The sequence below is a fragment of the Scyliorhinus canicula genome, chromosome 17 (genome assembly GCF_902713615.1).
Source record: "Scyliorhinus canicula chromosome 17, sScyCan1.1, whole genome shotgun sequence".
In the NCBI taxonomy this organism is placed as follows: Eukaryota; Metazoa; Chordata; class Chondrichthyes; order Carcharhiniformes; family Scyliorhinidae; genus Scyliorhinus; species Scyliorhinus canicula.
The window spans coordinates 50,965,804-50,993,544 of record NC_052162.1 but is presented as its reverse complement, the minus strand read 5'-3'; the positions used below and the strand labels follow the sequence as shown (position 1 = coordinate 50,993,544).

Sequence of the window (27,741 nt, the reverse complement as noted above, 5' to 3'; positions counted from 1 at the left end):
CACGTTAACATTGTAATGCAGAGCATGGACATCTCTCTAAACGTAGCTGTTATGCTGATCAACAATCTGAAAATGTTCTTTTCAAAGTATCAAGAGGACGGATTTGAGAGATTTGTAAACATGGCTCGGATACTAGCAACGGAACTGGATGTTCGTTCAGATTTTACAGAGAGAGGCAAAAGAAAATTCAAAGCTTTTCATGATGAACTCGACACTGGCCACTTGGAAGTAACTCCCAACTCAGCTTTTAAACAAGATGTGTTTACGTTTTCATTGACACAGTCAGTAGTGAATTTAGGGAGATTTCAGAATCCCAGATGGCCTTACGAGAAATTTTGTTTTCTTATTGAAATGGACGGCCCATCAAAGGAGGATTTGAAGGAGTCAGTGGCACAGTATGCAGCACATTATTGGATGTTTCTGAGGATATCATACACAAAATCTGCCCTGCAAAATGTCTGCCAAAGGGCTGCAGTTCTGCCCCGGAGAAGCAGTACTGTGAAACTTGGCAGCCGCTGTAGGGCAGCCTCTGTAGGACTGTTTCGCATCATGCCAGTTACAGCTGCGTCAGCGGAGAGAGCATTCAACTCACTAAAACTGATTAATTACCTGCGGCCTACTGTAGGCCAAGCATCTGACTGTCATATCAATTGATCACAAAATCGCTAGATCCACAACCACCCCCTTGGAGGAAATATTGGGCAGCTGGGCTGGCTTGTAAGCAAGATATGCAAGATTAGCTATGTAATTGTCAGTACCATGCAATGCTTGTTACTTACAACAGTACTGAAATTCTGTTCCTCAAACGGCTTGCTATTGTTATTGTTGTGTGATGGTTTTTGTAATGCTGACAGTGATTACTCTTAATTTTCGAATGCAATTATTTTATAAGTGTCAATTATTGTGGAATACATATTGTAATGCAGGTGGTCATTGCTCTTAAATTTTGAATGTGATTATACTGAAGTCATTCCATTCCTGTAAATGCAATTAAAATTCTATCCGTACAGCGATACATGGTTAACATCAGTAGTTATTTCAGTAAGAAGTTGAGGGGGGGGGGGGGGGGAGAAGCAAAGATGGATTGGGACAGCTGTGTGAAACCATTATATGTGAATTGAATTATAGGGCTTTTCACATTGGGCAGAACGGCAGCACAGTGGTTAGCACTGTTGCTTCGCAGCTCCAGGGTCCCAGGTTCGATTCCCGGCTTGGGTTACTGTCTGTGCGGAGTCTGCACGTTCTCTCCATATCTGTGTGGGTTTCCTTCGGATGCCCCGGTTTCCTCCCACAAGTCCCGAAAGACATGCTCTTAGGGGAATTGGACATTCTGAATTCGCCCTCTTGTGTACCCAAACAAGCACTGGAATGTGGTGACTTTCACTTATTTTCACAGTAACTTCATTGCAGTGTTAATGTAAGCATACTTGTGGGACTAACAAAAAGATTATTAAAGGTGGAGCGTGTAACGGTAAATTCATTCTGCGTATTTTTGGAAACTCAGCCCTGCAGAACCCATTGGAAATAGTCACAAAAACCTACCGACGTTTACTGTCCTGATTGTCAGACGCCACATGTGGTGAGGACGCTCACAATGCAGCTTCCACCAGGATCAACTGTTTAGAGACCATTTTGCCCATTTTTTTTCAGGAATTGCTTCTCAGCAGAACATTTTTTTTACTGAATACAAAGGATCCCTAAGACACTTCAAATGAAGAACGAAGGACACAAGCCGCTTACAGAACGACATTCATTGATGGATTCAAGGAATTTGTCGCCCGCTTCGAGAAGAAGTGGAGGTGGATGGAAGAAAAACTACGCAAGTCATTTGAGGAAGTCCTGAGCCTGTCTGTGAGAAATCCAGTTAAAAACGGAGCGAGATGATTGAAAGGATGGAAAAAGTACCGACCAGTCACGAGGAACAACTTGCCTCACTAGAAGCTGAAAGAGCAGTGGTGGCTGCTGAAAACAAAAGTCTGCCTGGAAGTTAAAGCTGACAACCTCAAAAACGGAGCTAGGAGGCATTTTTAGATAGGCTGTCCTTTCCAAAGGTGGAGAGAGAAAGGAAGTAAGAGTTCGGGGCTCAGTTGAGCCCAGAGGAAGTACTGAAGGACACTGGATCGATGCAGTCGGGTAATGCTCCTGGTCCCAATGGGTTTCCTGTTGAATTTTATAAGACATTTGCGAGCCAGTTAGCACTACTGATTGTGGCCATGGTAATTCCTTGTCACGAGGGTCCTTGCCTCCCACGCTCTACATCCCTCATTTTGAAAAAAGAAAAAAAACAAATGGTTCTTATAGACCCATTTCTCTCCCGAATGTCTGTGCCAAATTGATAGCTGAGGTGTTGGTTCTGCGTTTGGAGTCATGTGTTCCAATGGTGATAGCGGACGACCAGACATGTTTCATTAAAGGTCGACAATTATCAGCTAATACAGTGTAATTATTGAATATTGTCCTTTCCCCCTCTCCAGTTTCCGAAATCAGAAATGACTGTGTCTTTGGATGCAGAGAAGGCGTTCGAGAGGGTAGGGTGGGAATACCACTTTGAGGCCTTGGCGAGGTTTGGTCTTGGGCAGAAAATAATTTTGTGGGTCCAGCTACGTGTCCCTATGGCCAGTATACGTACCAACGCTTTGAGCCAGGATATTTCTCATGAAGTAAGCGTACTAGGCAGGGATGGCTTTTGTCGCCACTCCTTTGCGTGGTGATTGAACCGTTAGTCGTAGTGCTGAGATTCTCTGATACATTGAGGGGAAATAGAGTGGGGGGGGGGGGGGGGGGGGGGGCATTTATATATTACGAGCTTAGTTTCCTCCATGGATGAAATAATGAAGCTACTCCTTTTCGGGATACAGACTGAACCTGGAGAAGAGTGAATATTTTCCAGTTAACCCTCCAGGAAGGGGAACTGATCTGGGGGTATTACCTTGTCTTCTTGCCAAAGGTAGCTTTTATTATCTGGGTATCCGGGTGGCCCGCAATTGGCCATCGCCACATAGATTGAACTGCACTAATCTGGTGAGCAGGGTGAGGTCCGACTTGCAAAGGTGGGATAACCTCCCTCGGTCCTTGGGTGGGCAGAATCCAGACTATATAAATGAATATTCTCCCGAGGTTTTTATTTCTTTTTCAGTGCCTCCTGATTTTTTGCTCCAAATCCTTTGCTAAGATTGATAAGTATATGGCATCTTCGCTGCCCAAATAAAAGAGCCAAGAGTCCCTCGAGCTTTCCTTCAGAGGGACCAGCTGTTGGGGCCTGGCATGACCCAACTTACTCGTTTATTATTGGGCGACCAACATCGAGAAAGTATTGGGATGGTTTGAAGATCTGGAAAACAGATGGAGACAAGCTCCTGTAGGGGCTTTAATCTATTGGGCTTTAGCAATGGCCCTGTTTCCCTTCACTCTGATGAGGTTCAGCGAGAATGGGATTGAGACCAGACGGGATATCCGTTTGAGATCAACGCTGACATAGCCACGCAAAGTGCTATCTTTTAGATAAATATAACAGCACAAGAGTTGACAGAGAATATAGGTAGAAAAAGGACAAAGGCAAAAAGGCAATAAATAAAACTACAAACTTTTTACTGCCACAAACTATGTACATGCAAATTCACATCCAATTAAAAAGAGCTTTAAGCATTTAAGAAAAAAAATAACACAATTCAGTCAATAACCCTTAAAGCTGAGTTACTAGGCTAACTCACACAAAGTAAATATGTGCTCAGAGAATAACGGGATTTATCCCGAATAAACAATCTTTCATTAAATACAAATATCTTTCTGCACGATATGGATCCAGCTTTGATGTTCCCAAATATCAGGCGATCAAGGGTCCTTTTATTCTTAGCAGCGTGTCTGTCGGCTAGAACTTTCTTTGGCTTAACGGAGTATTACTATCCCAGAATACCAGCAACTCCTTTGGCTGTCAGTCTTCAAAAGAAGACATTTGGAAAGTAACATCCAGGCACTGTCCCAGCTTTCAGCAGTAGTATGTTTTGATCTCCAGCATAAGCAGACTTGTGTAAACAACTCATTATTTGTGCTTGTTATAAAATTCACCAGCTTGTTAAACTTTTCGCTACCTCTGGGAGGGGTGATATGAAAAAGCAACAAAATCAATGTTTTCACTGCAAGCCATCTCTTGTCACAACACATCTGCTGAATTATGAGTCTTCAACTGTAGATTTGAAGTGAGGTTCATCCCAACAGGAGCATTGGAGACAGTCTGCGACATTGTGTGTGAAAAGCCACCTACACGGATGGCAGTATTGAAAGAAGAGGAGCATGAAGGTGATAGCCAGACAGTAGCAAATAATTAGCTGAACCACCAGCAGAGAGGCACAGATATACTCATACACTTCGGTTTTGAAAAAATACCATAAAATTAGGAGCATTGCATTTTCAACAAACCGCAATATGTAATAGACAGACAACCTGACCCAATTCTGTTTCTTGTTGATCAAGTCACGGTTGCTGAGCATAAGCTGCACCGCTGACCAGCAGAACACATTAATTCCAGCGTAGAGAATGGTAACAAGTAACAGTACAACAGCTGTGCCAAACCTCTTGAAGTTCTTTTCAATGTTTTCAGGGAAGGGTGAACGGCTATACCAGAACTCTGCCCATGGGAGGAAGAGGAGGACCAGGAAGTCAATGGAGACCACGGCAAAGATCCACCCCTTCAATGCTACGCTGAACAGCACCAACACTATGACTCGGGTCGCAATTTCCAAGATGCGCCACAGGATGATACATATGTAGCCAACTGGTCTCAGTTGTATCTTGAAGTCATCATATTTGATCTGGATGGAGAGGATGTTACATATCAGGGCTCCGTAGGTCACTGACAGCAATGACATCACCATCAGAGCAACTGAACAAAAAGAGACAAAACTCAGTGGAAACATTTTGTAATGAGAAAAAGCTGATTTCCCACCTTAACATCCTTTCACAATACATGGACAATGGACTTAATTATATAGTCTACATAGTTCTGTAATTTAAGTTCCTGCAGGCAACCTCTGCATAAATTATTCTCTGATCACCTTTACGTCAAGCAAAGTTCCAAAATATTTACCCATTTTTAGATGTGAATTATTCTGCTTTCAAAAGAACATTTTTCTCCCCCCCCCCCCCCCCCCCCCCCAAATAGCACTGAGAGCATTATAAATCCCATACATTTGCTTTCCCTGCAGTTTTCTGCAAGCAACACCACAGTAAAGCATAATGTTTGTCCCATCATGAAGCACTATATAATCTCTGTTCAGACCTTAAACAGCAAGACCAAACATATTACCTCGTGCTGGTGGATTGTATTTCTGCATTACACTTATATACAGCTGGAGGATGAGCTGAGGGGTGGAGCCCATGAAAGCTTGAATGACAGATGCCCGCTGAAAGGCATTACGGTGGATAGCCAACTTTCTTGTCGAATGACCCACTTCTTTTTCAAATTCATTTGATTCGCCATGGTGGAATCGTTTTTTCCGGCTGATGCTGACGTATGGCTCCTCACATTTCCCAGACTTGCAGAACACAATAATAGCTTCTAGGCACCTGTCAAGAACAAGGACATGATTAAACTAAAAATAAAACGGCAAGTACTATTCATTGCTTTAATGAAGGTCATGGAGGAACTATTGCATGCTTTCATTACTAAGAAAATATTTAGCAATTGAATGGAAAAAAAGTCTTTCTTTCTAACAAGTTCCTCCTTCTATAGATCATGCATTGTGTCATCAACTGTAGGTATAGCTGAATTCATGCTGGACAAAGGTGTTTGTATGTACGGGGTTTAAAACTGGGATTTTATTGTGTTTAGAGAGGATTATGGTGTGAAAAATAAATAAACTAAAAGGCATTGCTTAGAAACAGGAGACCACTTCCCATGGCGATGTTTATGCCGATGTTTTTTATCCTTTTCCTCGATTAACGGGTGGATATTTTGATGGGAAAATGTGCAGGAGTGGTGGAGGAAGAGTATAATCCACCGGTGGATGGATTAGTGGACCAGAATTGGTTTTAGGCAGAAGGAATTGTCGGAGCAAAAAAAACTTTTCCAGCGACTCAGGGCAAGATGGCGGAGAGCAAGGGGTCAGCCCTACCATCTCAATGGTCGATGGAGCAGATGGTAGCTTCTTGAATGAGAAGTTCAGCCAGCAGAGAAAAGGGTCTCTGGATGACCTGGCGAAGATAGTGGACCCACTTAAGGCAGAGATCGACCGCATGGAGTTGAGGCTGGAGAAGCAAAGCTAGGTGATCCAGAAGGTGGAGGAACACGATGAGCAGCTTACTTTGTTTTTATTTTGGTTTTTAAAAAATAAATTTAGAGTACCCACTTATTTTTTTTTCCAATTAAGGGGCAATTTAGCGTGGCCAATCCAACTAACCTACATATCTTTGGGTTGTGGGAGAGAAACCCATGCAGACATGGGGAGAATGTGCCAACTCCACACGGACAGTGACCCAGGGCCGGGATTCGAACCCAGGTCCTCAGCGCTGCAGTCCCAGTGCTAACCACTGTGCCACATGCCACCCTGCAGCTTACTTTGTGGGCAGCCACCAACAAATGGGGGTGTTGTCAGATACCCAGAGGCAGTTTCAGGAGAAGGTGGAAGATCTTGAGAATCACTCCTGGAGGCAAAATCAAGAGATTATGGGGTTGCCAGAAGGAACGGAGGGAGCAGACACTCACTGCTATGTAGCCAAAATACTGGAGAAGGGAGCTTTCGAACGACCCTTGGAGGTGGATCGGGCACACAGGGCATTGATGAGGAAGCCGAGGGCAATGCAGTGACACTGGTTCCTTGATAAAGAATGGATCAAGAGGTGGGCTAGGTAAATGAGGCGACGTACCTGGGAGGGCAATGCTCTTCGGGTGCGGAGCTGGCCAAGAGGAGAGCAGGCTTTAATCGAGTGACGGTTGCCCTGTTTTAAGAAGAGGGTGAAGTTCAGGATGCTGTACCTGACCTGCCTCTGGGTGACCTACAATGGTCGGCAACATTATTTTGGGACACTGGACGAAGCGTTGGGAGTTTGAGAGAGACAATGGACTGGCAGGAGAAGGAAGACATTGAGCTTTGGAGGGATTGGTTCTTCCAGTTTGTTTTTTTGTCCTCGGGGGGGGGGGGGGGGGGGGGGGGGGGGCCAAACTGGGACGATGTAGCGTTTATGAGGCGGGTGCTGGGAAGATTCCGGTCCTGGACTTGCACCAGCTGATAATGGGGGGGGGGGGGAATTTAACACTGGTCTTGAGCTGAAATTGGACTGGTCGAGTCCGGAGGTTGGGTAGGGTATCAGCGGCTGCGAGGGAATTGAAAGGGTTTATGGGAGGTGAACCCGTGGAGACTTAGTAGCCCGAGGGAATTTTTCATTTTTCTCCCACGTACATAGTGTGTACTCCTTGATCGACTATTTTGTGATGGATAGGACGTTGTTGGCGGGGGTGGTCGGTTCAGAGTACTTGGCGATGGTGGTCTCAGACTTGCAGGTGGGTCGTGGGGGGTGAGTGTCAGTGCCCGCAGTGGACATTAGATAAGGGACTGTTAGCAGACAAGGAGGTTTGTGAGTGGGTGAGGGATACTATTTGGGGGTATGTGGAGATGCACGACAAGGGTGAGGTTTTTGCCGCCACATTACGGAAGTGTTGAAGACGGTGGTGAGGGGGGGGAAGTAAATATCAATAAGGGCACAAAGAGACAAGACGGAGCAGGCGGAAATGGTGAGGCTAGTGGAGGAGATTTTTCAGATGGATAGGAGGTATTCGGAGGCCCCAGAGGCGGGATTGTTGAGGGAGTGGCAGAAACTCCAGATGGAGTTTGGACTGATATCTAAGGGTAAGGCGTCAGGGCAGTTGAGGAGGGCTAGGGAAGCAGTCTAGGAATATGGGGAAAAAGTGAGCAAGATGTTTGGGGCAGCAGGGTAGCATGGTGGTTAGCATAAATGCTGCACAGCTCCAGGGTCCCAGGTTCGATTCCTGGCTGGGTCACTGTCTGTGTGGAGTCTGCACGTCCTCCCCCTGTGTGCGTGGGTTTCCTCCGGGTGCTCCGGTTTCCTCCCACAGTCCAAAGATGTGCGGGTTAGGTGGATTGGCCATGCTAAATTGCCCGTAGTGTCCTAATAAAAGTAAGGTTGGGGGGGGGGGGGTTTGTTGGGTTACGGGTATAGGGTGGGTTTGAGTAGGGTGATCATGGCTCGGCACAACATTGAGGGCCGAAGGGCCTGTTCTGTGCTGTACTGTTCTATGTTCTATGTTCTATGTTGGCAATTGAGGAAGCAGGAGGTAGTGAGGGAGATCGGAAAGTTGAAAGGAGGGGGAAACACGGTTTTCGACCCGGTTAGGATGGATGGGAGTTTCTTAAACCAGTTGGAATTCCCCAAAGTAGAGGAGGACCTGGTGGAAGGACTGGGAGCCCTCATTGGGCTGGTGGAGGTGTTGGAGGGTATGGGGGCAATGCATTAGGGGAAGGCCCCAGACCCAGGTGGGTGGAAATTTATAAAAGGTTTTCAGAGGACCCGCAGACCCTGCTGGCAAGGGCATCCAACAAGGCAAGGGAGAAGGGAGTGGTCCCCCTTACGTTATCGCAGGCCTCAATCTCCTTAATTTTAAAGAGGGATAAAGACCCAGAGGAGTGTGGGTCTCTCCGGCCAATTTCATTGCTAAATGTGAACGCTAAGTTGCTGGCCAAGGTTTTGGCCTCTCGGCTGGAGGGGGTGATGGGGGAGGATCAGACAGTTTTGTAAAAGGGGAGGCACTTGGGGGGGGGGGGAGGAGGAAGGATTTTGGGCATATTAGAGTAGTGGGGACGAGCTTCACGTATTTGGGCATTAAAGTGGCACAGGGATGGCAGCAGCTGCTCAAGCTGAATCTGGTTCAGTTGGTGGACCAAATGAAGGGGGATTTTAGGAGGTAGGATATGCTCCCACTGTCGCTGGCGGGACGGTTGCAATCGGTGAAGATGATGGGTCTCCCCAGGTTCTTATGTGTTCCAGAGTCGCCCAAACTTAAACCGAAAAGCTTTTTGTTTAGGAGGGTTAATGCACTGATTTTGGGGTTTGTTTGGGTGGGTAAAGCTCCGCGAGTCAAGAAGGTGCTGTTGGAATGGGGTCCCGGGGGGGGAGGGGGGGGGTGACGGCTGGCTCTTCCGAACTTGATGAATTATTGTTGGGTGGCAAATATAGCTATGGTTCCGAAGTGGGTAGTGGGGAAGGAGTCGGTATGGGGCGGATGGAGGCAGCCTCTTGTAAGGACGAGTTTAGGGGCACTGTTGACAGCGCCTCTGCTGTTCTCACTGGCCAGGTACTCCACAAACACGGTAGTGGTTGCGGCCCTGGAGGTGGGTGGAGAAAGTGCGGCAGCACCCGAGGCTGGAGGGGGCCTTGATTTGGGCACCGATCTGTGGAAATCATTGGTTTGTTCCAGGTGGGTGGCGAGGGGCAGAATGTGAGCGGTTTGGCGACCTGTTCATTGGGGCAGCTCTTTGAGCTTGGAGGGGTTGGTGGAGGAATTTGAGCTGCCCAGCGGGAATGTGTTCTGGTATTTGCTGGTGATGGGTTGTTTTTTTTTAGGTAGCAGGTGCTGACCTATCCCCACCTGCTGCCCCTGGGGCTACAGGACAAGGTGATGTCAAAAACACAAAAACAGGGGTGGGTGAGGGCTGAGTGTCAGAAATCTATAAAGGGTTAATTGATTGGGAGGGAGCCCCAATAGGGGTAGTGAAGCGCAAGAGGGAGGAAGAGTTAGGGAGGGTGATGGAGGCTGGGTTGTGGGAGGAGGGTCCGAGGAGAATGAACGCATCTTTTTTGTGTGCTAAATTTAGTCTTAATCAGTTCAAGGTGGTTGACAGGGCACATATGACTATGGTCAGGATGGGCAGGTTTTTTGAAGGGGTGAAGGATAGGTGTGACCGTGAATCATGTCCACATGTTTTGGGCCTGTTCGAAGCTGGAGGGATTCTGGTGGGTGTTTGCAGACATTATGTTGGGGGTGCCGAAACCGGGGGTTTGGGTGAGTGACCCAGCAGTGCTGGAGAAAATAAAGTTAGCCTTGAGAAGGTCTGTGGAGGGGTTTGCCCGGAGTTGGCAGCCACATTGACTGCCATATTGGGGGAGGTGGAGAGCGGGAGGCGGGACTGTGGGGTGTTAGATATTTATTTTCTTTATGCAAGTTTCATTAGGAACAATTTACAGTCCAGATAGCCAGGGAATTGGGACAGAAAGGGTTTCTTAAGAAGGCTGGAGTTAACAGGACAGAGGGAATGAGAGGGACGGCAACCCACACGCAAGCGTGTACCCGCGCCGGCCATGGTGCACCGGCTTTCATGCGCCAGAGCAGTGGACACCACTCCGGCGTCGTACTAGCCTCCTTGGAAGGGGTGAATACCTGGGCCTGGAGGCCCGTTGACGCCGGAATGGCTCGCACAGCTTTTGACACCAGCTTCAGAACTTGGCCGCAGGATCGGAGAATACCAGCCAGTGTCTTTATCCGGGGTCCACATAAAAAGGTAAATCAATCGGACTGGAACACCCTACCTAACAGCACTGTGGGACTACCATCGTGACGTGGTCTGTCGCTGTTCAACCAAAAATATATTTACAGACTCTAATAAGAATGTAGAAAGATCTTCAATAAGAACACAAATAGTTTTAAAGGCAGGACAGAGATTGTGTTGAAGGCTATGTCGAGACAAACAGAGATAGTCAAGGTTAGGATTTGGTGCAAGTCAATTTTAGCACGGGTGAAAATTTGGCCCACCACCACTGTGCTCGCACTTTAAAAGAATTAATTACAGTTTCATTCCTCTGTTCTTTCCCAGTCCCCAATCCCTTCCCCATCCAAATATTTATCCACTTCCCTTTTAAAAGCTATTATTAAGGTTTATGTATCTGCTACTATTTCCAGGAAGAGCGGTGGATTCCAGAATTCCTCATTGTAAAAGAAAATCTCACATTCCCCTTTGGGGAAGGCCATGTGAGAGGCTTGGAATGGGCATTTGGTGAAATGAAAGAATCTGGAAGAAAGTTCACTTGAGAAAACACAACACCTAAACGAGAGTTTTTGACAGGTGGAAAAACACGTACTAAAATCAATCAATCAAATGCATTTACATACAAAACAAAATAAGTAACTGTGTTTCAGAACATGCAGGAACCTACAATTGTTTGATAATTTAAGGATGGATTTTTAGGAAAGCTATTTTGTCGTTTAAGATTTTCAATTCATGCGGAGGTGGCAGCCGTTCGTCAACTTTCTTGGGGAAAATTAAAAATGTCAGCACATGCAGTAATCCAGGTTGGATGGGGGGGGGGGGGGGGGGGGGGGGGGGGAAACGCGGATTGTTGTTGTATGGTTGAGGTGTGCGAAAATTGGGCTGGAGGGGGAAATGTTTATTTTGCATTGTTGATGTCATTGTTTTTGTTACTGTTATAAAAATTTTCAAATACCATAATAAAATATTTTTAAAAGGATTTTCATTTTTTTTCTCTCACTTGAATGAACAAAATCATGCTGGCATAATTTTGTTATCTAACCCAAATGCTTAAATACCATACTCAAATCTTGGTAGTTCTGTGGATGGGAGGAGTGGAGCAGATTAACAACAACAAACTTCTTTAGAGCATTTAACATTGAAAAAAAATGACCAAAGGTACTTTAGAGGTGTTAAAAGAACCATCTCAAATTATCTTAAATTCACATGTGTACTTTTTCCACAGAAGTTGAGGGATAATGATCAAGAGCAGAATTGCTGGTTGATTTTTATCTTTATTAGGTCAGGGACATGGTGTGCATTTAAGATGTCAATGATCAGCTAACTCAAACAGACAAAACAATTAAACTGGAGGTTCTAGATCACTTAATAAATAATGCACTGGCCGAGTATCCATTGGGTGAAAGTTTTAGGAACAGATTTATAAGTGAGAAGTGCAAAAAGGGAATATGAGGAAACTTGTAAGGGATATCAAACAGAAGTTTTAATAAATATTAAAGAGAAAAACATTGTAAAAGTTGAATGGAAGCCCATTAAACAAATTCAGGCAAAAGCATAATAGTTTTGTAACTTGTTTAAATTAATATTTGGTATCCATTTCACAGTAGTGGAAGAAGACTATTAGCAGTTCAAAGAAACCTAAAAATAAGCCGAAGGGAGGAACTCAAGTGGATTTAAAAATAATAAGTGAGACAAAGACAATAGTAGGACTTAAAATAATCAAATCTCCAGGACCCAGTGGTTTCCATCCCAGTAGCATTCACCATAATTTTCCAAGTCCCCTAGTTTCATGTGTATTGTGGTCTAAATCCATTTGCAGTTCAAGCAGACTAGCAAACTGTTAGCATACTATCCTTTTGCCTCAGGACTTGTGTTTGAATCCAGCCTGGACAAGTAGGATGAAAATTTGAGCACTTTAAAATAAAACAGGTTTCAGGCACTATCATCCTTTTTGACACAAATGCAGATCCAGAAAACAAAAGACCTTTATATGTCAATGAATTATCTGTTTCACTTACATAATAGTTGGTGTATATTTTTGAGCTCTAACACTGAGCACACTGCTAAAATAATTACTGGAAAGAGCTTTGCATTGTGTTAGTTGGATAGTATCTAACATGAGAATGTTTGCTTTGTTGATGGGAGCCTGAAATGGAAAGTGTAATTCCTCAATTATTATCTTTTACCTTGATAAACACAATATCTTACCAAAATATTTTAATAGTGTTACTAAAATTATAAACATTATATCTAATCTAACAATGACTGATAAAAAATTTTTTATGACAGTAACATTTGTTGCTAACCTGATGATAGGTCCCAACTGCAGCAGATGCAGCAGCAATATGAATGGCCTGTTCATACCCAGTTCCCGATGGATTAAGAGCAATGTAAACTGCACCAGCACAGATGGTACCAACATGAAGGCAATAGTCAGTCCCAACCAATAGGAATCACCCCAGCGGCTGTACAAGGCACAGAGAAAGCCAGCAGCTACAGTTTCTGCTATGAACAGGATTGTAGAGATTATGATGCTGGCTGGCATCTTTGCCCGGTGTAGTACAGGAGTTGTTGAGTTGAAATTAACTTCATCTCCATTAATTGCTCCCATCGTCTCCATTCCAATCCACGGCTGTAAGCTCACCTAAAACACAAATAGTTACACTATAAAACACACTTATCATGGTCTAGGGATATAGAGAATAATATATACTTTGGACTGCATTACAATCTTATAAAAGGTATTATGAATCAATATCCCATGGCATTGCACATGTGAAGTTAAAGAACATAATGTTTTGCAAGGATAGGAACATTTAATCTTTAACATTTAAACTGCCCGGTCCTTAAGACTACTGTCATTTGCAACTAAGAAGCGGATTCTGATGCAGTTTTTCTTGGTCTCTACTGGGAAAGCTATGACCCACGAGGGGCTTAGTATATGAGCACAGGGAGAAGACGGATCGTCTCTTAGTGCACCAAGTGAGGTGGCAGGCGGCTTCTCGGGAGGTTATGCAGGTCAGGTACTTGAGAGGTAACTTAGTGGTGGCATCAAGAGAAATTAATGCTGCATTTGAAGCTTTCTATAAAGATCTGTATATGTCAGAGCCGCCGGAGAGGGGATCAATTATGGCGGAATTTCTAGATAGGAGAAAGAGTAGAGAGGAGCTGAGGCCCAACTAGGTCCAGAGGAGATGCCGAGGGTGATTGGTTTGATGCAGTCAAGCAAGAATCCGGCCCGGATGGGTATCCCATTGAGTCTTACAAATAATTTTCAGACCAGCTGGTGCCATTAATGGTAGATCTGTTCAGCGACGCTTTAGCTCGAGGCTCTCTGCTGGATACGATTTCACAAGCCTCCATCCCCCTTGTTCTAAAGAATGATAAGAACCCCATGAAGTGTGGTCCTTATAGGCCCATTTTGTTGCTAAACATGAATGCCAAGGCACTGGCTTTACGGTTAGAGCCACGTGTCTCGGGCATGATGGATGAAGGCCAGAGGGGATTTGTGAAGGGAAGGCAGCTGTCGTCTAACATATGGGTTCTGAAAAATGTCCTCTCGCCTTCTTCAGCTCCACAGCCAGAGGTGATGCAGAGAAAGCATTTGACGGAGTGGAGTGGATGTATTTCATTGGGGTAGTTGGGAGGTTTGGGTTCAGGCAGAAATTTATTTCATGGTGCAGCTGTTGTAGACAAACCCCATGGCTGGTGTTCGCACTAATGCGACAAGTTATGGACACTTCCCAGGGATACAAGACAGGGGTGTCATTGTCACTGCTCCTTTCCACTCTGCTGATAGAACCTCTGCTCATAGCACTGAGGGCTTCCAGGGCAACATAGGGTATCGCTTTATACCAATGTACTGCTCTTAGATGAGAGTATGAAATTGCTGAAGTGCTTTGGCTCTTTCTCGGGACAAGTTAAACATGGAGTAGTGAGTGGGAATTGCCGTGAGCTTCCCGGCGCTCAGCCCAGCGAGGCCAGCAACACAAGTCAATGTTAATTGGTCCATTTAACGAAATCTCACGGCTTTTCGCTCCAAATGACGGTCCGACATTCGCCAGGACCATGCTCGCCAGCCCCCCACTAACAAAGTCGAGCAGCACTTAAGCTGCACTTGCTCAGCCAACCCCTGCCAGCTCACAAAAATGGCGCTGAAGAGACCAGCCCCAAGATTTGGGGTTGCTGATCTGGGGAGGCGCCTGGACGCAGTGGAGGCCAGGAGGGATGTCTTGTTCCTGTCCCCCAGAGAGTGAGCCACAAGGCAGCCAGTGCTGCTTGGGATGAGGTGGTGGCCGTGGACAGCTCACTGAGTGTGACCAGCCTTCAGTGCAAGAAAAAGTTCAACGACCTCCACCCCACCCCCATCTCCTTCGACTCCCCAACCCTTCCTCCACCCCTCCCCCACCATTGTGAACCACGTGTAAGGCTACCAATGCTCTGCCTCCCCTCAGTAAATGCTCTTCCACTATCGATGGGATAGGGCCCAGACTGGTGATGGCGTGCCGGACATCAGAATCCTCATCATCCTCATCCCCTTCGAGCAGGAGGCCCTGGAGGTGACCGGTGTGGCTGAGGTCAGGGCTGTCACCAACACGGAGGCTGGCAGACGCTGCAGAGGTGAGAAACCACCAGGCTCCACCCGAGGGGCCTGCCAAACGTGAGCTGCTATTGTCTTATTGACTGATCCATCCCTCCCACTGACCACACGTCCATTCTCCCACAGGTCCTTCAGCCTACAGAGCTGGCCCATCCCGGGTTGCCCCCTCTCCTGACTGAGGAGGACACCTCAGAGGGGAGTTCCGAGGATGCAACCGTGGTCACGATACAGCTGTCATCCCCACCCTCAACCAGTGCAGAGTCACACACCTCGGAGGGAAATATTAGTGGTGAGGCATCTGGGGCACAATCTGGTGAGCACCACACTGCTGATGATGCACATCAGGTGGAGGCAGGAACCCCCAGGCGAGACAGCAGTCAGAGGGCTGCTGGATCCCAGAACCCAGCTGTGTCCCAGCCAGATCGTGAGTCTCTGGAAGTGGTTTACCCGGAGCTGATGAATATGATAGAGTGTGGCCGGGACATTGAGAGGGAGACGTGGCGCCGCTCCAGCAGATCCATAACGTCTTGGAGGAGTCCCAGAGGCTATGGGCACAAGAGATGGTGCTGGAAATGAGTGGCACCGAGGCCAACACCGCTAGGGTGGCAACCGTTGTTGAGAGCCTGGTGAACGACATTGGCACCATAAGGCCATGGCTGAGGGTCTAGGTAGAATGTCTTCCTCACTGGGCCAGTACCAGGCCGATTATACGGGACATGTCCTGCTCTCAGATGGACATGGCTGAGCCACTCAGGAGCTTGTCCCAGTTGCAGGTGGGCATTACCGAGGTGCCGCGGAACATGGCCCAGTTGGGGGATGTGTCCCAGTCACTGAGGAGTATCACCAAAGGCATCAACATCAGGTTGCAGACTATGGGGAACCACCAGAACTTGCAGAGCCACATGATCCAGGGACAGCCGGGGCTCGAACCAAGTGCCCCTCCGTCCCAAGACAACCCTAGGGCCCAATGCGCACTGGCCGGGAGGAGGAGTCACTGAGTGCAAACCCGGATCCATGGAGTGGCAACGGTGGACACCACCCCCAAGTTCCACCCCTTTGATTAGGCCACCATCGGGGTCAGCACACAGGACAGGGCGCACAGCTGTACATATGCCGCCAATAAGTGAGCTGGGGCCCTTCAGCCCCACAGAGGATGCCCACCAGGGGCATTGAAGGCCACGGGAAGAGTTAGGCAGCTGGCTGCCTCCACGTCAGATGTGCATCTTTGGGGAGACACCCAGACATAGTGGTGAGCCAAGAGGGCCAGGCACGTTGAGGATCACAGAGGGCACTGAGGTGGGGAAGTAGGTAGGGGGTGGGGCGCTGTACAGCACATTAAAATTATTTTTGCACAACAATTATGATGCCTCTGACACTTTCTTCCACAATGCAGGCTGACCTCCGGACCCTTTGCCCATTGCTCCAGGCACCCATTCCCCGTGGTACCCACCATCCTCCAGCCAGGGACATGAACCCGGAGATGTGTCCCAACCCCTAGGTGTTTGGTTGTTGAGTGTGTGGTGTTGTCTCCCACATTATTCAAGTACAGTGTCCAGGCATCAAGGTTTGATTGGGATGAGAGGCAATTAGTCCCACTTGCTACATGGCTTGCCCACCCACGGGAATCCACTTGGCATCTGTGAAGTGGTCACTTAACCACGATTGTCAAGTTCCTATCAGCAATAGCAGTTGGTGGGGTTACGGGTGGTCGTTGGGTTCACAGAGCTCAAAAATAGGAGTGGGTTCTTTGATGGGGTAGAGGACAGGTGTGAGCAGTGTTCTCGTCGACCTGCCAATCATCCCCACATGTTCTGGTCTTTTTGAAAGACGGTGAGATTTTGGGTCCCTTTGTTCAGCACATGTCAGTGGTCCTTAATATTGATCCGGAGTCTTGTCCGTTGGTGGCCATTTTCGGGGTATTGGACTCGCTGGCTCTGAGGACAGAGGTGAAGGTGGATGCACTCACCTTTGCCTCGCTGATAGCCCAAAGGCGGGTTCTGCTGGGATGGAGAGTATCCGCTCTGCCTGGTTGGGTGGCCTCGTGTACTTTTTATATCTGGAAAAGGTCAAGCACTGTCAAGGGTTCGGTGGAGGGATTCTACCCGAGGTGGCAGCCATTTATCTCATACTTCAAAGAGTTAATTACCATCAGCTGTTGGGGCGGGGCGATAGGATGTAGCCTCTGTGGTGTGGTTCTCCGATCCCATTTGCTGTTAGCATGACAATTGTACTATGTTTCAAACATTTCTCAGGGTTCTGTTGTAGTTTCAATCATGTTTGTTAATTATGTGCTCGCTTCGACAGCACATATACTAAAATTGGAACGAGAAGATTAGCATGGCTCCTGCGCAAGCATGCTTGTTAATTATGAACTCTTATTATTATTAAAAAAAGAACTACTGTCAGAGATTTCGGGCCCAATTCAGCCACCACAATGCGCCTGGCACTGACCCGGGCACGGCGGTGATTAGCTGAAAAGGCCATAAACGAGATTTGTGCCAGGCACGAACCATTTTGAGATTCAGCTGGCCAGCTCTTGATGGAGAGTTCAAAAATGCCCAAAAATGGCGAGAAGATCATTAAGCTTAATTTGCATTCACTTCAGTGTAAGGACCCTTCCTGTTAATTCCCTTTTTCGCTCTTGATTTATTTTTGCAGTTATCATTTTGATCTTTGAATGCTTAATGAACATATACCTTCAAGTTGAGCGGGGAAAATTAGGAATTCAAAAGGAAACGCTATTCTGGACATTGGATAGCAGAACTCGGACCTTCTCGGCACCCAAGAGAGGTGTGTGACTTTTTCCAATTGGTTGGGGTGGCCAGTAAAAAGCGGTGATTGGATCTTGCCCGAGTAGGATTTTTTTCAGAGAACCAAGGACTCGACCCTTTGTCAAAGCTCTTGCCTGGACTCGAAACATTAGCTCTTTTTTCTCCCTACAGATGCTGCCAGACCTGCTGAGATTTTCCAGCATTTTCTCCTTTGGTTCCAGATTCCAGCAGTAATTTGCTTTTATCCAGTTTTGACTCTGCCTGATTTGTGTTTTGTAAGCATCCTGCTACTACCTGCTTAGTACTGGCATTTTCCCAACGGCAAATGTTAGACTAACTTGACCTACAGATGTCTGCTTTCTGTCTCCCTCCTGTCTTGAACACAGGGTTACTTTTGTGATTGTGGATCCTTCCAGAATCTCAAGCATTTTGCAATAGAATTGTATGGATTTGCTTTCAATTTGAGACCTCCCTCAACTTCCTTAGTTAGCCACAGATGCTGCATCCTTCTGATACAGTTTTTCTTTCTCTGTGGAAGACATATTTTTGAGAGTTATGAACATCTCCTTAAATATCTGCCAATGCAGGCTATCTTTGCCGATTTTAATTGAGCAATCTATAAGAAAATTAAAATCTTCCACAATTATTTCAGTACCTTTCTTACAAAATCCAATGGTTTTGTTAAGTCCTATAGTGTAGCTACAGTCTTGGGGCCTATAAACACTCCCACCTGCGACTTCTTCCCTTGCCATTCCTTGCCTTCACCCAAACTGATTTGACAGTTTGATTCTCCAAACCAAGGTAATATCTCACTACTGTACTCATCATATCTGTAATAACTGAGCTACCCCCAACTCAGTTTTTTTTCTTCCAGTTCTTCAGAAACGTTCTCAACCGTGGTCACTTTGCAACCGTGCCAGCAATGGCTATCATATCACACCTACATATTTCTATTTGTGCTGTCAGTTCACCCATCTTTGTAAGAACTGCTGTGACATTATTTGCCGGTGCACTTTTATGTTGGCATGATCCGTCCCAACCTTTCAAACTCTGGTTATCATTACATGCTTCGTCACCCTGCAAAATAACCTTGTCCTTTCTCTAACTTTACAAGTCTCCCCTCACACAAACTCTCCCCTCAACTATTTAGTTCAGACTTGTCAAACCTTCTCAGGTGGGGGCCACATTTTCAAAATTTCTTCTCATTAAAGGGGCTGATGAGCAAATTTCAGAAAGGTAAAGTATGGCACAACATGAATTTCATACAAAACTGAAATATGAAAAGAAACAACTTGCTGAGTAAAGAAAAGAAAGTAATAAAGCTAAGTATTAGAGGATAAACCCATAAACCACATTGTTTCTCTTGCACAATTGCTGCAGATGGGCTTTATGATTGGGTGGGGAGTGGGATTATTGCAAACAAGTACACCCCATATATGTCAATCAATTAATTAAAATTCAATTGGATGTCCTCCAGTGCCCTTCTGGTACAGCTGCAACACCACCTTACCTCCCCTTGCACTTTGTGCTTTATTTAATTACTTAGGTTAAATTTAAATATCACTCAACAATTATTCATAGTTTGGGAATTCAAATTCATACATCTTCCCTCGACCATTTTAAATACTGCTCCAGTTTGAGAGAAAACACACCAATCACCCAATTTCTCTACTAATTTATACTTCTGGGCTTCAGCTCTTGCCATCTCTGACTCACTTTATTGGACCACTCCTTTCTAACTCTCTACTGGACTGCTGTTTCCTGGCTCACCATGCCTTTCTGTAAAAGAGCAGAACATCTCCTCCTCACTGCACCAAATTCCCAGAGTTATGCGCTCATTCTCAAGCTGCCATCCATCTATTCCCATTACCCATTGTTTACCCCTTTTTTAAAAAATCATTATTCGCTGAACAATAATTCAAATCCAATTCACCCAGATCCCTTTCCAACTCCAGTGTCCACTAGTTAGGTATTTTCATGCTTGATTTTTTTTTCCCCCAAATGGATTTGGGTGTCATTGGTAAGGTCAGAAATTGTTGCCCATCATTGATTTCCCTTGAACTAAGTGACTTGTTAACCCATTTCAGATTGGCGCAGTGCTGTGGGCTTGGATCACATGTAGGCCAGACCATGAAAGCATAGATTTCCTTCCCTGAAATGAACCAAATAGGTTTTTAATAACAATCAAGGGTAGCTTCAAAGCACCATGACTGAGACTCGCTTTCAATTCCAGCTTTTTATTAGTTAATTGAATTTAAATTCCACCAGCTGTTATAATAGGATTTGCACCCATGTCCTGGAGGTATTAGCATGGACCTTTTGCCAATTTGATTCAGCAATCAGTACTGCTTCCTTCATAATTGGTCTGGAAATAGTTTGATCATGCAAGTTCCCTTGTTCATAAATCGCCCTCCCTCTTTGCCCTTTACCCATGTTCATATTACGGAAATTAATCACACTCCCTCTTTTACCTTTACATTGTTATTGCTGCAATCTACACACACTTTTATTCCTTCCCTTTCTTTCCGGAGTCTCTTGTAGCCAGGTAAGTTGAACTACCAATCCTCCAATTCTTTTGAGTTAGGTCTCAGTCATTAACTATGTAATAGGTCCATTTAGCAACTTGTTCACCTCAATATAGCATCCTTGTTGTCCAAGGGTTGCTTACCATAGATCTACACATTTCCATATCACAATGGGGCAAGGAGAAAATATCTACTGCAGCTAGTACAGGAACTGAACCTGTGTCATTAGCCTACCACAATTTAGCCAACTGAGCTAACCAGCCTGCATATCACCAACCTTACATAAAATACACAAATTGGACAAATAAGTCCAAACCAATCTTATCTTGCCTCATTTTTCACTTGACTGGCCCCTTTCTATTTTGGAACTATTTCGGAACTATTCTTCATGTTAGAGCTATACTGAGTTCATAAGAGATACAATCCTCCAGATACAATGCATTCATTTTTTTCATAAGAGATTCAATCCTCCAGATACAATGCATCAATTTTGCACCCAATACCACTTAATGACCGTACATTATAAATACATCAAATCCATGACTAGAAATTTAAGGGATGCGGGCATTATTGGCTAGGTCAGCATTAGTTCTCATTGCCAATAACCCAGGAGAAGATGGAGATGAATGTTGGATAATGATTATGTTACTGGACTAGTATAGTTATTGTAAGGTCCTTTCCTGTTCATTTCTTTATTTCCCATTTCTTTTCCTTTGCGGTTATCATTTTGATCCATGGATGTTTCATGAACATATACCTTTAATTCAAGCAGAGGAAGTGAATTGTGCTATGGAGGTTTCGCTCTTGGCACCCTAGAGAGAGATCAGAGGGATTCAGTTTGATTGGTCAGCTGGTGGCCAATGGATTGGCAAAAGGATGGTTTTCAGAGAACCAAGGACAGGCGGATCCTGAACGCTGAGAAGAGCAGCTGTTAGTGTCTGTCTGTCTCTCTCGCCAGAAAGACTGCTGGTTTTTTTAAAACCTCGAGACCAGGATGAATCTACAGTGAAAACTATTACAGACGGAAAACAAAAACCTCCAACTGAAGGCCTAGATTGAAGAAATGTGTACTAGAAGATATCCACCTGAAACAAAGATGGGTTGGGTTAGGAATTAAATAATAGTTAACCAGTTGTATTTGCTGCATATTTAATTATGGTGGTTGTTATTCATTAAAAAAATTATGGTGTTTAAATTTACAAACCTGCTGAACTTGGGTATTTTCTAAGAATTATTTGTTCATTTCAATGGTGTTGCAACTCTGGGTCAAGTGGGCTGGAATTGACCACACCCTAGCCCAGGATGTTATAACATTATGTACTGTTCTAGTAATGCAGTGACCTGAATCAATAACCCAGACACATTAATTCAAATACGCCAGTGGCAACTGGGGAATTTAAATTCAGTCAATGAAACAAAATGTGGAATCATGAGGGGCCTGGACAGAGTAGAGGGAGGAAAAGCTTCCCATTGGTGGAAGGAACACCAAGCAGAGGACACCAATTTAAAGTTTTTGGCATGAGAACCAAAGACGACGTGAGGAAAATGATTTTACGCAATGAGTTGTTGGGATCTGGAATCTACTGCCCCAGTATGCTGGAGACAGATTCAAATGTAGGTTTCAAAAAGGAAGTTGGATAAATTACCTGAAAAGTAAAACAACCTGTGGGGCAACAGGGAAAAGGCAGCAGTGGAACGATCTGAGTCGAGCTTGCAGAAGGCTGGCATAGGAATGGCTCAATTCCCGCCATCCATGCTATAGCCATATTATGGCCGGGATTTTATGTTTTTTTTTATGTTCCACTCACATCAGGCAGGTTTACTAACGTGAGCAGAAAATATTCAAGAAAGCTAAAGTTGAGTTTTACAACGACGTCAAAACTGGAAGTGATTATTTCCACCCTCGTCAGTAGCGGACTTTGTTTCCGATGTTGGGAACTTCATTGTAATAAATTAACATTAAATTATCAGCCCCATACACCAAAATCATCCCCCCCCCCCAAAAAATCAAAAAAATCCATCCCTAGCAGTGTGCAGTCAGAATGGTGTGAGGCATGGATGGTCTTGGACGCCATGCACCTGATAAACAGTATTCTCAAGGGAGCTCGGACAAATAAGTCAAATTGCAACAATTTCAAAATAAGAAAATCTCAAAACTATCATAGATCACATACATATGGAGGAGAAAGAGTTAGGACAAGATGGGCAAATCATTTTTGAGTTGTTTCTGCACCACACTTTGTGGCTTCCATTATTAAGCTTGCTCTTATTGCTCAATTGCCTACGACTTTGAGGGTATCTTCACTAGGTACGTTAATATGTCGGCAAGCTTAAGATAACAGAAAATCTTTCAAATATTTAACCACTGGAATTAAATTGTGCCTACTCCCATTTTCAGTAACCGATATGGTACCACAACTTCAGATATTATTTATTCGTTCATGGGACGTGGGCATCGCAGGCTGTGCCAGCATTTATTGGCCATCCCTAATTGCCCTTGAGGGGACAGTTAAGTCAAATACATTACAGTCACATGACCAGGTATGGATGGCAGATTTCCTTCCCTAAAAAGGACATTAGTGAACCAAATGGGTTTTTGTGACAATCACAATGCTTTCATAGTTATCATTGGACTTTTTTTTATAATTCAGATTTTTATTGAATTCAAATTTCACCATCTGCAGTGGCTGGATTTGAACTTGTGTCCCCAGGGCACTACACTAGGTCTCTGGTTTACTAGTCCAGTAACAATACCACTATGCCACTGCCTCCCCCTATGGTTTAGGCTATTGAGCAAATTTACTGCAGAAGAAATTAAACTAATACAACACAATACAACACATATTATTGGAAGTTATACCATCTAACTGCTCAAAAAAATAATTGTTCACTATATCTAATTCTTTTGAATTAACATTTTCTTTTCATACTTCTCAGCATTGTAGGATTTGAACCAAAAGCTCCGAAAGGTTCCAAACAGATTCTCTCAACTCGGCTTCACTCAGCTAAATTCAGGCACACACCTTGTAGATTTAAATAAATGGCAGCCAGCTTCCAACGCAAACAATGATTATAAGCAAACAAGTATGTGCTTGTTTGAATGTGCTTCGCGCCGCCCTTGAAACTGCTAAAAAAATTCCTTGAAACATTTGTATCAATCTAGTGTGGAATGTGGAATTTGACTGCAGGTGGCTTTTTGCCTTTATATATTTAAATTTAAAGATAGTCACCAAGTCAAAACCAAATGGTTTAATTTTTTTGTGACATTTTTGCATTACTGTCCCACTCGAATGTGGATTTTGTCAATGTGGCATTTAAGGATTAAAACTCAAAAAACACACAAATACAGCTTCTTCCCCGCTGTTACCAGACTCCTAAAATGATCCTCTTACGGACTGACCTCATTAACACTACACCCTGTATGTTTCACCTGATGCTGGTGTTATGTAGTTACATTTGTGTACCTTGCGTTGCCCTATTATATATTTTCTTGTATTTCCTTTTCATGTACTTAATGATCTGTTGAGCTGCTCGCAGAAAAATACTTTTCACTGTACCTTGGTACACGTGACAATAAACAAAATACAAATCCAAACTACAGTAAAATTTCTTAGTGCTCCTGGGTTGGAAAACAACATTGGATGATGAGAGTGAATCCTTGTAGGTAAATACTCTATTGTTAAACACTGCTTTCTACTATCATAGATCTATCATTGAATTTACAGTGCAGAAGGAGGCCATTCGGCCCATCGAGTTTGCACCGGCTCTTGGAAAAAGCACCCTACCCAAGGTCAACACCTCCACCCTATCCCCATAACCTAGTACCCCACCCAACATTAAGGTCAATTTTGGACACTAAGGGCAATTTATCATGGCCAATCCAGCTAACCTGCACATCTTTGGACTGTGGGAGGAAACCGGAGCTCCCGGAGGAAACACACGCACACACGGGGAGGACGTGCAGACTCCGCAGACAGTGACCCAAGCTGGAATCGAACCTGGGACCCTGGAGCTGTGAAGCAATTGTGCTATCCACAGTGCTATCATGCTGCCGATTTGCCTCTTATCATATTGAAGTTTTGTGGCCTTTTCTTGGATTGCCACCTTGCCGCAGTGAATGAGGCCTGACCGTTCCATTGATCCAGAGAGCAATGCAGTCAGGAGTCTTATCTCCTGGCAGGGTCACCCATGAGAGTAAGGTGGGAGGGGAAGAACCAGAGAAAGCACAACCCATATCAAGTCTTCAACGGCTGATCAGGCGGAAGATAGAACATAGAACATAAGAGTGCAAAAAATACGATACTCGTATGGTATCAAAGGCTGCGATTACGGATTAAGGTTGCAGCAGTAGGGAGATCTCTAGTTGTCAAGATTCGCTTGCCAATGGAGCTGGACCTACCCTCTGGCAAGGACAGTGTGTGCTGATGTGCAACGGCATACATGTTAAAAGATGTCCCGCACCTCGCATCTACCTGGAGGAAACTTGCACACACCCCACACAGACAAGCCCTGCAGCGATTGGCTAGAGGTGATGGGGACAGGACTGGTGAGATCTGGAAGTCCCTAGCTTTGGACTGGCACAGAAGTGGTGCAGTTTAATTCAGTTGTGAATCAGTTCCTATTCTTGGAATAGGAACAGGAGAACATTTCAGCAGCTTTATTCACGAATGAGCAACCTTCTTTAGTATCCACGTTGTTCACCCCGCATGGGGGAAAGAGCTAGAAAAGGTGCCCTAAAAATAGCCTGTTTCATTCCCAACTTGGCTAGGAAATTGCATCCTGCAGAATCATCTACCTGTGGTCAGAAAATCAAAGTTAGTTGCATTCTGGAACCTGGAATGTGCGAACCATCATGGCTAATGAGCAAAACAATTGGCCAGAATGGAGAACTGCCCGTGTTGCCCGTGAACTCGGGCACTTCAACATTTATGTTGCAGTCCTGCAAAAGACTCGAAGAGCAGGCAAAGGGCAGCTGAGGGAAGATGACGGTGGCTACACCTTCTTCTGGAGAGAAAAACCCAAGGAACAGCCCAGGACTCATAGAATTAGCTTGGAGATCCCCGTCGACATCAACGAGTGCCTCATGACCCTCCGTCTATAGTTTGCAGGGAACCAGCAGGTAACAGTTGTGTGCCAATCCCCCAACCCTTGATGCCAATGAGGAGTCCCAAGAAATCTTCTACTCCACACTGTACATCATTCTCTCCAACGTTCCTAAGGAAGATCATCCTCCTTGAAGACTTCATGCTAGGGTTGGAAAGTGTAGCCACCTGAGGTGGCCACTGCCCAACACAAAATGGAAGATTGCAAGGAATGCAGGGAAAATGGACATGTTGTAAAGCAAGCAGCTTGCAAAACGCTTGTATATTTGGACTGCTGCAGAAAACAGTTTTGACTGCTGCAGAAACCAGACAGCACTGTGAAAAGAAGGGCAGCACGGTGGCCTAGTGGTTAGCACAACCGCCTCACGGCGCTGAGGTCCCAGGTTCGATCCCGGCTCTGGGTCACTGTCCGTGTGGAGTTTGCACATTCTCCCCGTGTCTGCGTGGGTTTCACCCCCACAACCCAAAAATGTGCAGAGTAGGTGGATTGGCCACGCAAAATTGCCCCTTAATTGGAAAAAATAATTGGGTAATCTAAATTTAAAAAAAAAAAATAGCTAACGTAGCACTGTGAAAAGAAACCAGTTAACATGCTAATGAGGCGATACCGGGCGATCCCCAGATACAATGGAAACAAGTTAAACACAGATCGATACATTGAATGGAAGGCCAGACTTTTCGGCGCCAAAGAAGCCCAAAACAATAAGTCCCAAGAACCGTCCCAGTGACCGAGGAACTGCCCCATTATTGGGGGATTCAAACATATCGATTGGGAAGAGACCCAATCGATTCCAAGCAGGTAAGGGAGTCCGCCCAAAGGGGCACGGATCCCCTGGGACCTATAAAAGACAGGTCCCACACATGGTTCAGTCTTCTGATCCAGCCCTCCTCTCTCCTTGACCAGGACTCCTCCGTGGACCAGCACCTCGACCAGCTTTTGCCAAGAAGACCTTGAACAAGAGAGAAGAGAGGGTTCGGACAGCAGCTGCCAACAAGTAAGTGCCTCACAACAATCGCTACCAGAGATAGGCACTCCTGACCCCTTTTAACTTTTACCAACCTGAAGTCTGCAGACCAGAGCAGAGCAAGAGGCCTTGTTCCCTGACCCAGCAGTTCCTTCGAGATAAGTATTAGTTTATTTAGCGGTAGGAATAAGTTTAATCATTTTAGCGTGTGCATGGGTAGTTATTATAATTGTATTATAATAAACTCAGTTGTTTGGACTTACTAATTGGTGTATGGTTTTATTGCTTTGAACTTCACCTTGACCTTGTGGCGGTGTCTTAACGACACCTGCCGACTCCAGAGCTAAGTAAAGAAACAGCCAAATTGAGTGTTAAGCACGCTCACCCAGAACAACCAACAAAAGGACTCCCAAATTTGGAAAGAAAACCATCCGAAAGAAAGGGTCAGGAATTGCAACTCCAACAGGGTTCTCCTGCTCGCCAAATGTGTGGAACACCAACTTATCACCACTAACACACTGTTCCGCAAAAAAGACCAGTTCAAGACTTCCTGGAGACATCCACAATCCAAGTACTGGCACATGATTGACTTTATCATCTTCCAATCCAGACCAAAATGATGCCCTCATCATCGAAGATTGTGGTCAGACAGTAAACAAACTTGTACAACAAGATTATAGCTACTGTAGTACCAGATAACGTTTAAAAATTATTTTTTAATTGTGGAATAAAGCATTATTTATGGCAGTAACTTGAAACCTAGGTAAACAACAGGGTTCTCCCCCAGGATCAATTTCTGTTCTCAGCTAAGTACAGATGCCTCTGATGTGTTGCATGGAATGTGAATGTACAGATTCCTTTCAAAACTGATATTATCACTTCCCACTCCAACAAGCCACCTTTAACCTTCCATATTCCATTTGCCTTCCCTTTAAATTTATTTAACATGTTGCCTCCCAAATCATTGCCCATCGTTTCCGAAACACCAGTCAGATTTCTGCCCTGCCATTAACGGTACCGCTATAATGTTATTTTGTTTTGTACAGACTATTCATTTGAACATGCAGGCCTTTTAAATATTTTTGCATGGTCGTGAATGTGCAGTGACTTAAAGTGGTTAACTGATGTTCGGTCTGCATGAAACATCTGGGTTACAGGGAACGTCATCTGACATATCACTGAAACCATGTTAATCAATGTTGAAAATGACATCCTGTATCTGTTGGTGCATGTATTCTCTCTCCTCATCCTGATTATCATTGCACTGTTCGAAACGTCAATCACA

The 27,741-nt window shown here is 45.0% G+C and overlaps 1 protein-coding gene and 1 pseudogene across 3 annotated transcripts in view; one reads left to right on the top strand and one right to left on the bottom strand.

The window, feature by feature from the left end:
• Nucleotides 1–3,568: 3,568 nt before the first annotated feature.
• LOC119952068 (membrane transport protein XK-like) overlaps nucleotides 3,569–27,741 on the bottom strand; it is a 40,490-nt gene continuing 16,317 nt past the window's right edge. For 2 of the 3 annotated variants that reach the window (XM_038775603.1, XM_038775604.1), the window contains 3 exons: nucleotides 12,800–13,137; nucleotides 5,303–5,562; nucleotides 3,569–4,879 (listed from right to left, as the gene is read on the bottom strand). In XM_038775603.1, coding sequence (XP_038631531.1) covers nucleotides 4,170–4,879; nucleotides 5,303–5,562; nucleotides 12,800–13,137 — 1,308 coding nt within the window. In that variant the 3' untranslated portion in view covers nucleotides 3,569–4,169. Of the gene's footprint in view, nucleotides 4,880–5,302; nucleotides 5,563–12,799; nucleotides 13,138–18,211; nucleotides 18,449–27,741 lie in introns of those variants that run through there. The other variant, XM_038775602.1, reaches the window with a different exon arrangement.
• Nucleotides 17,382–17,480, top strand: LOC119952518 (annotated as a pseudogene).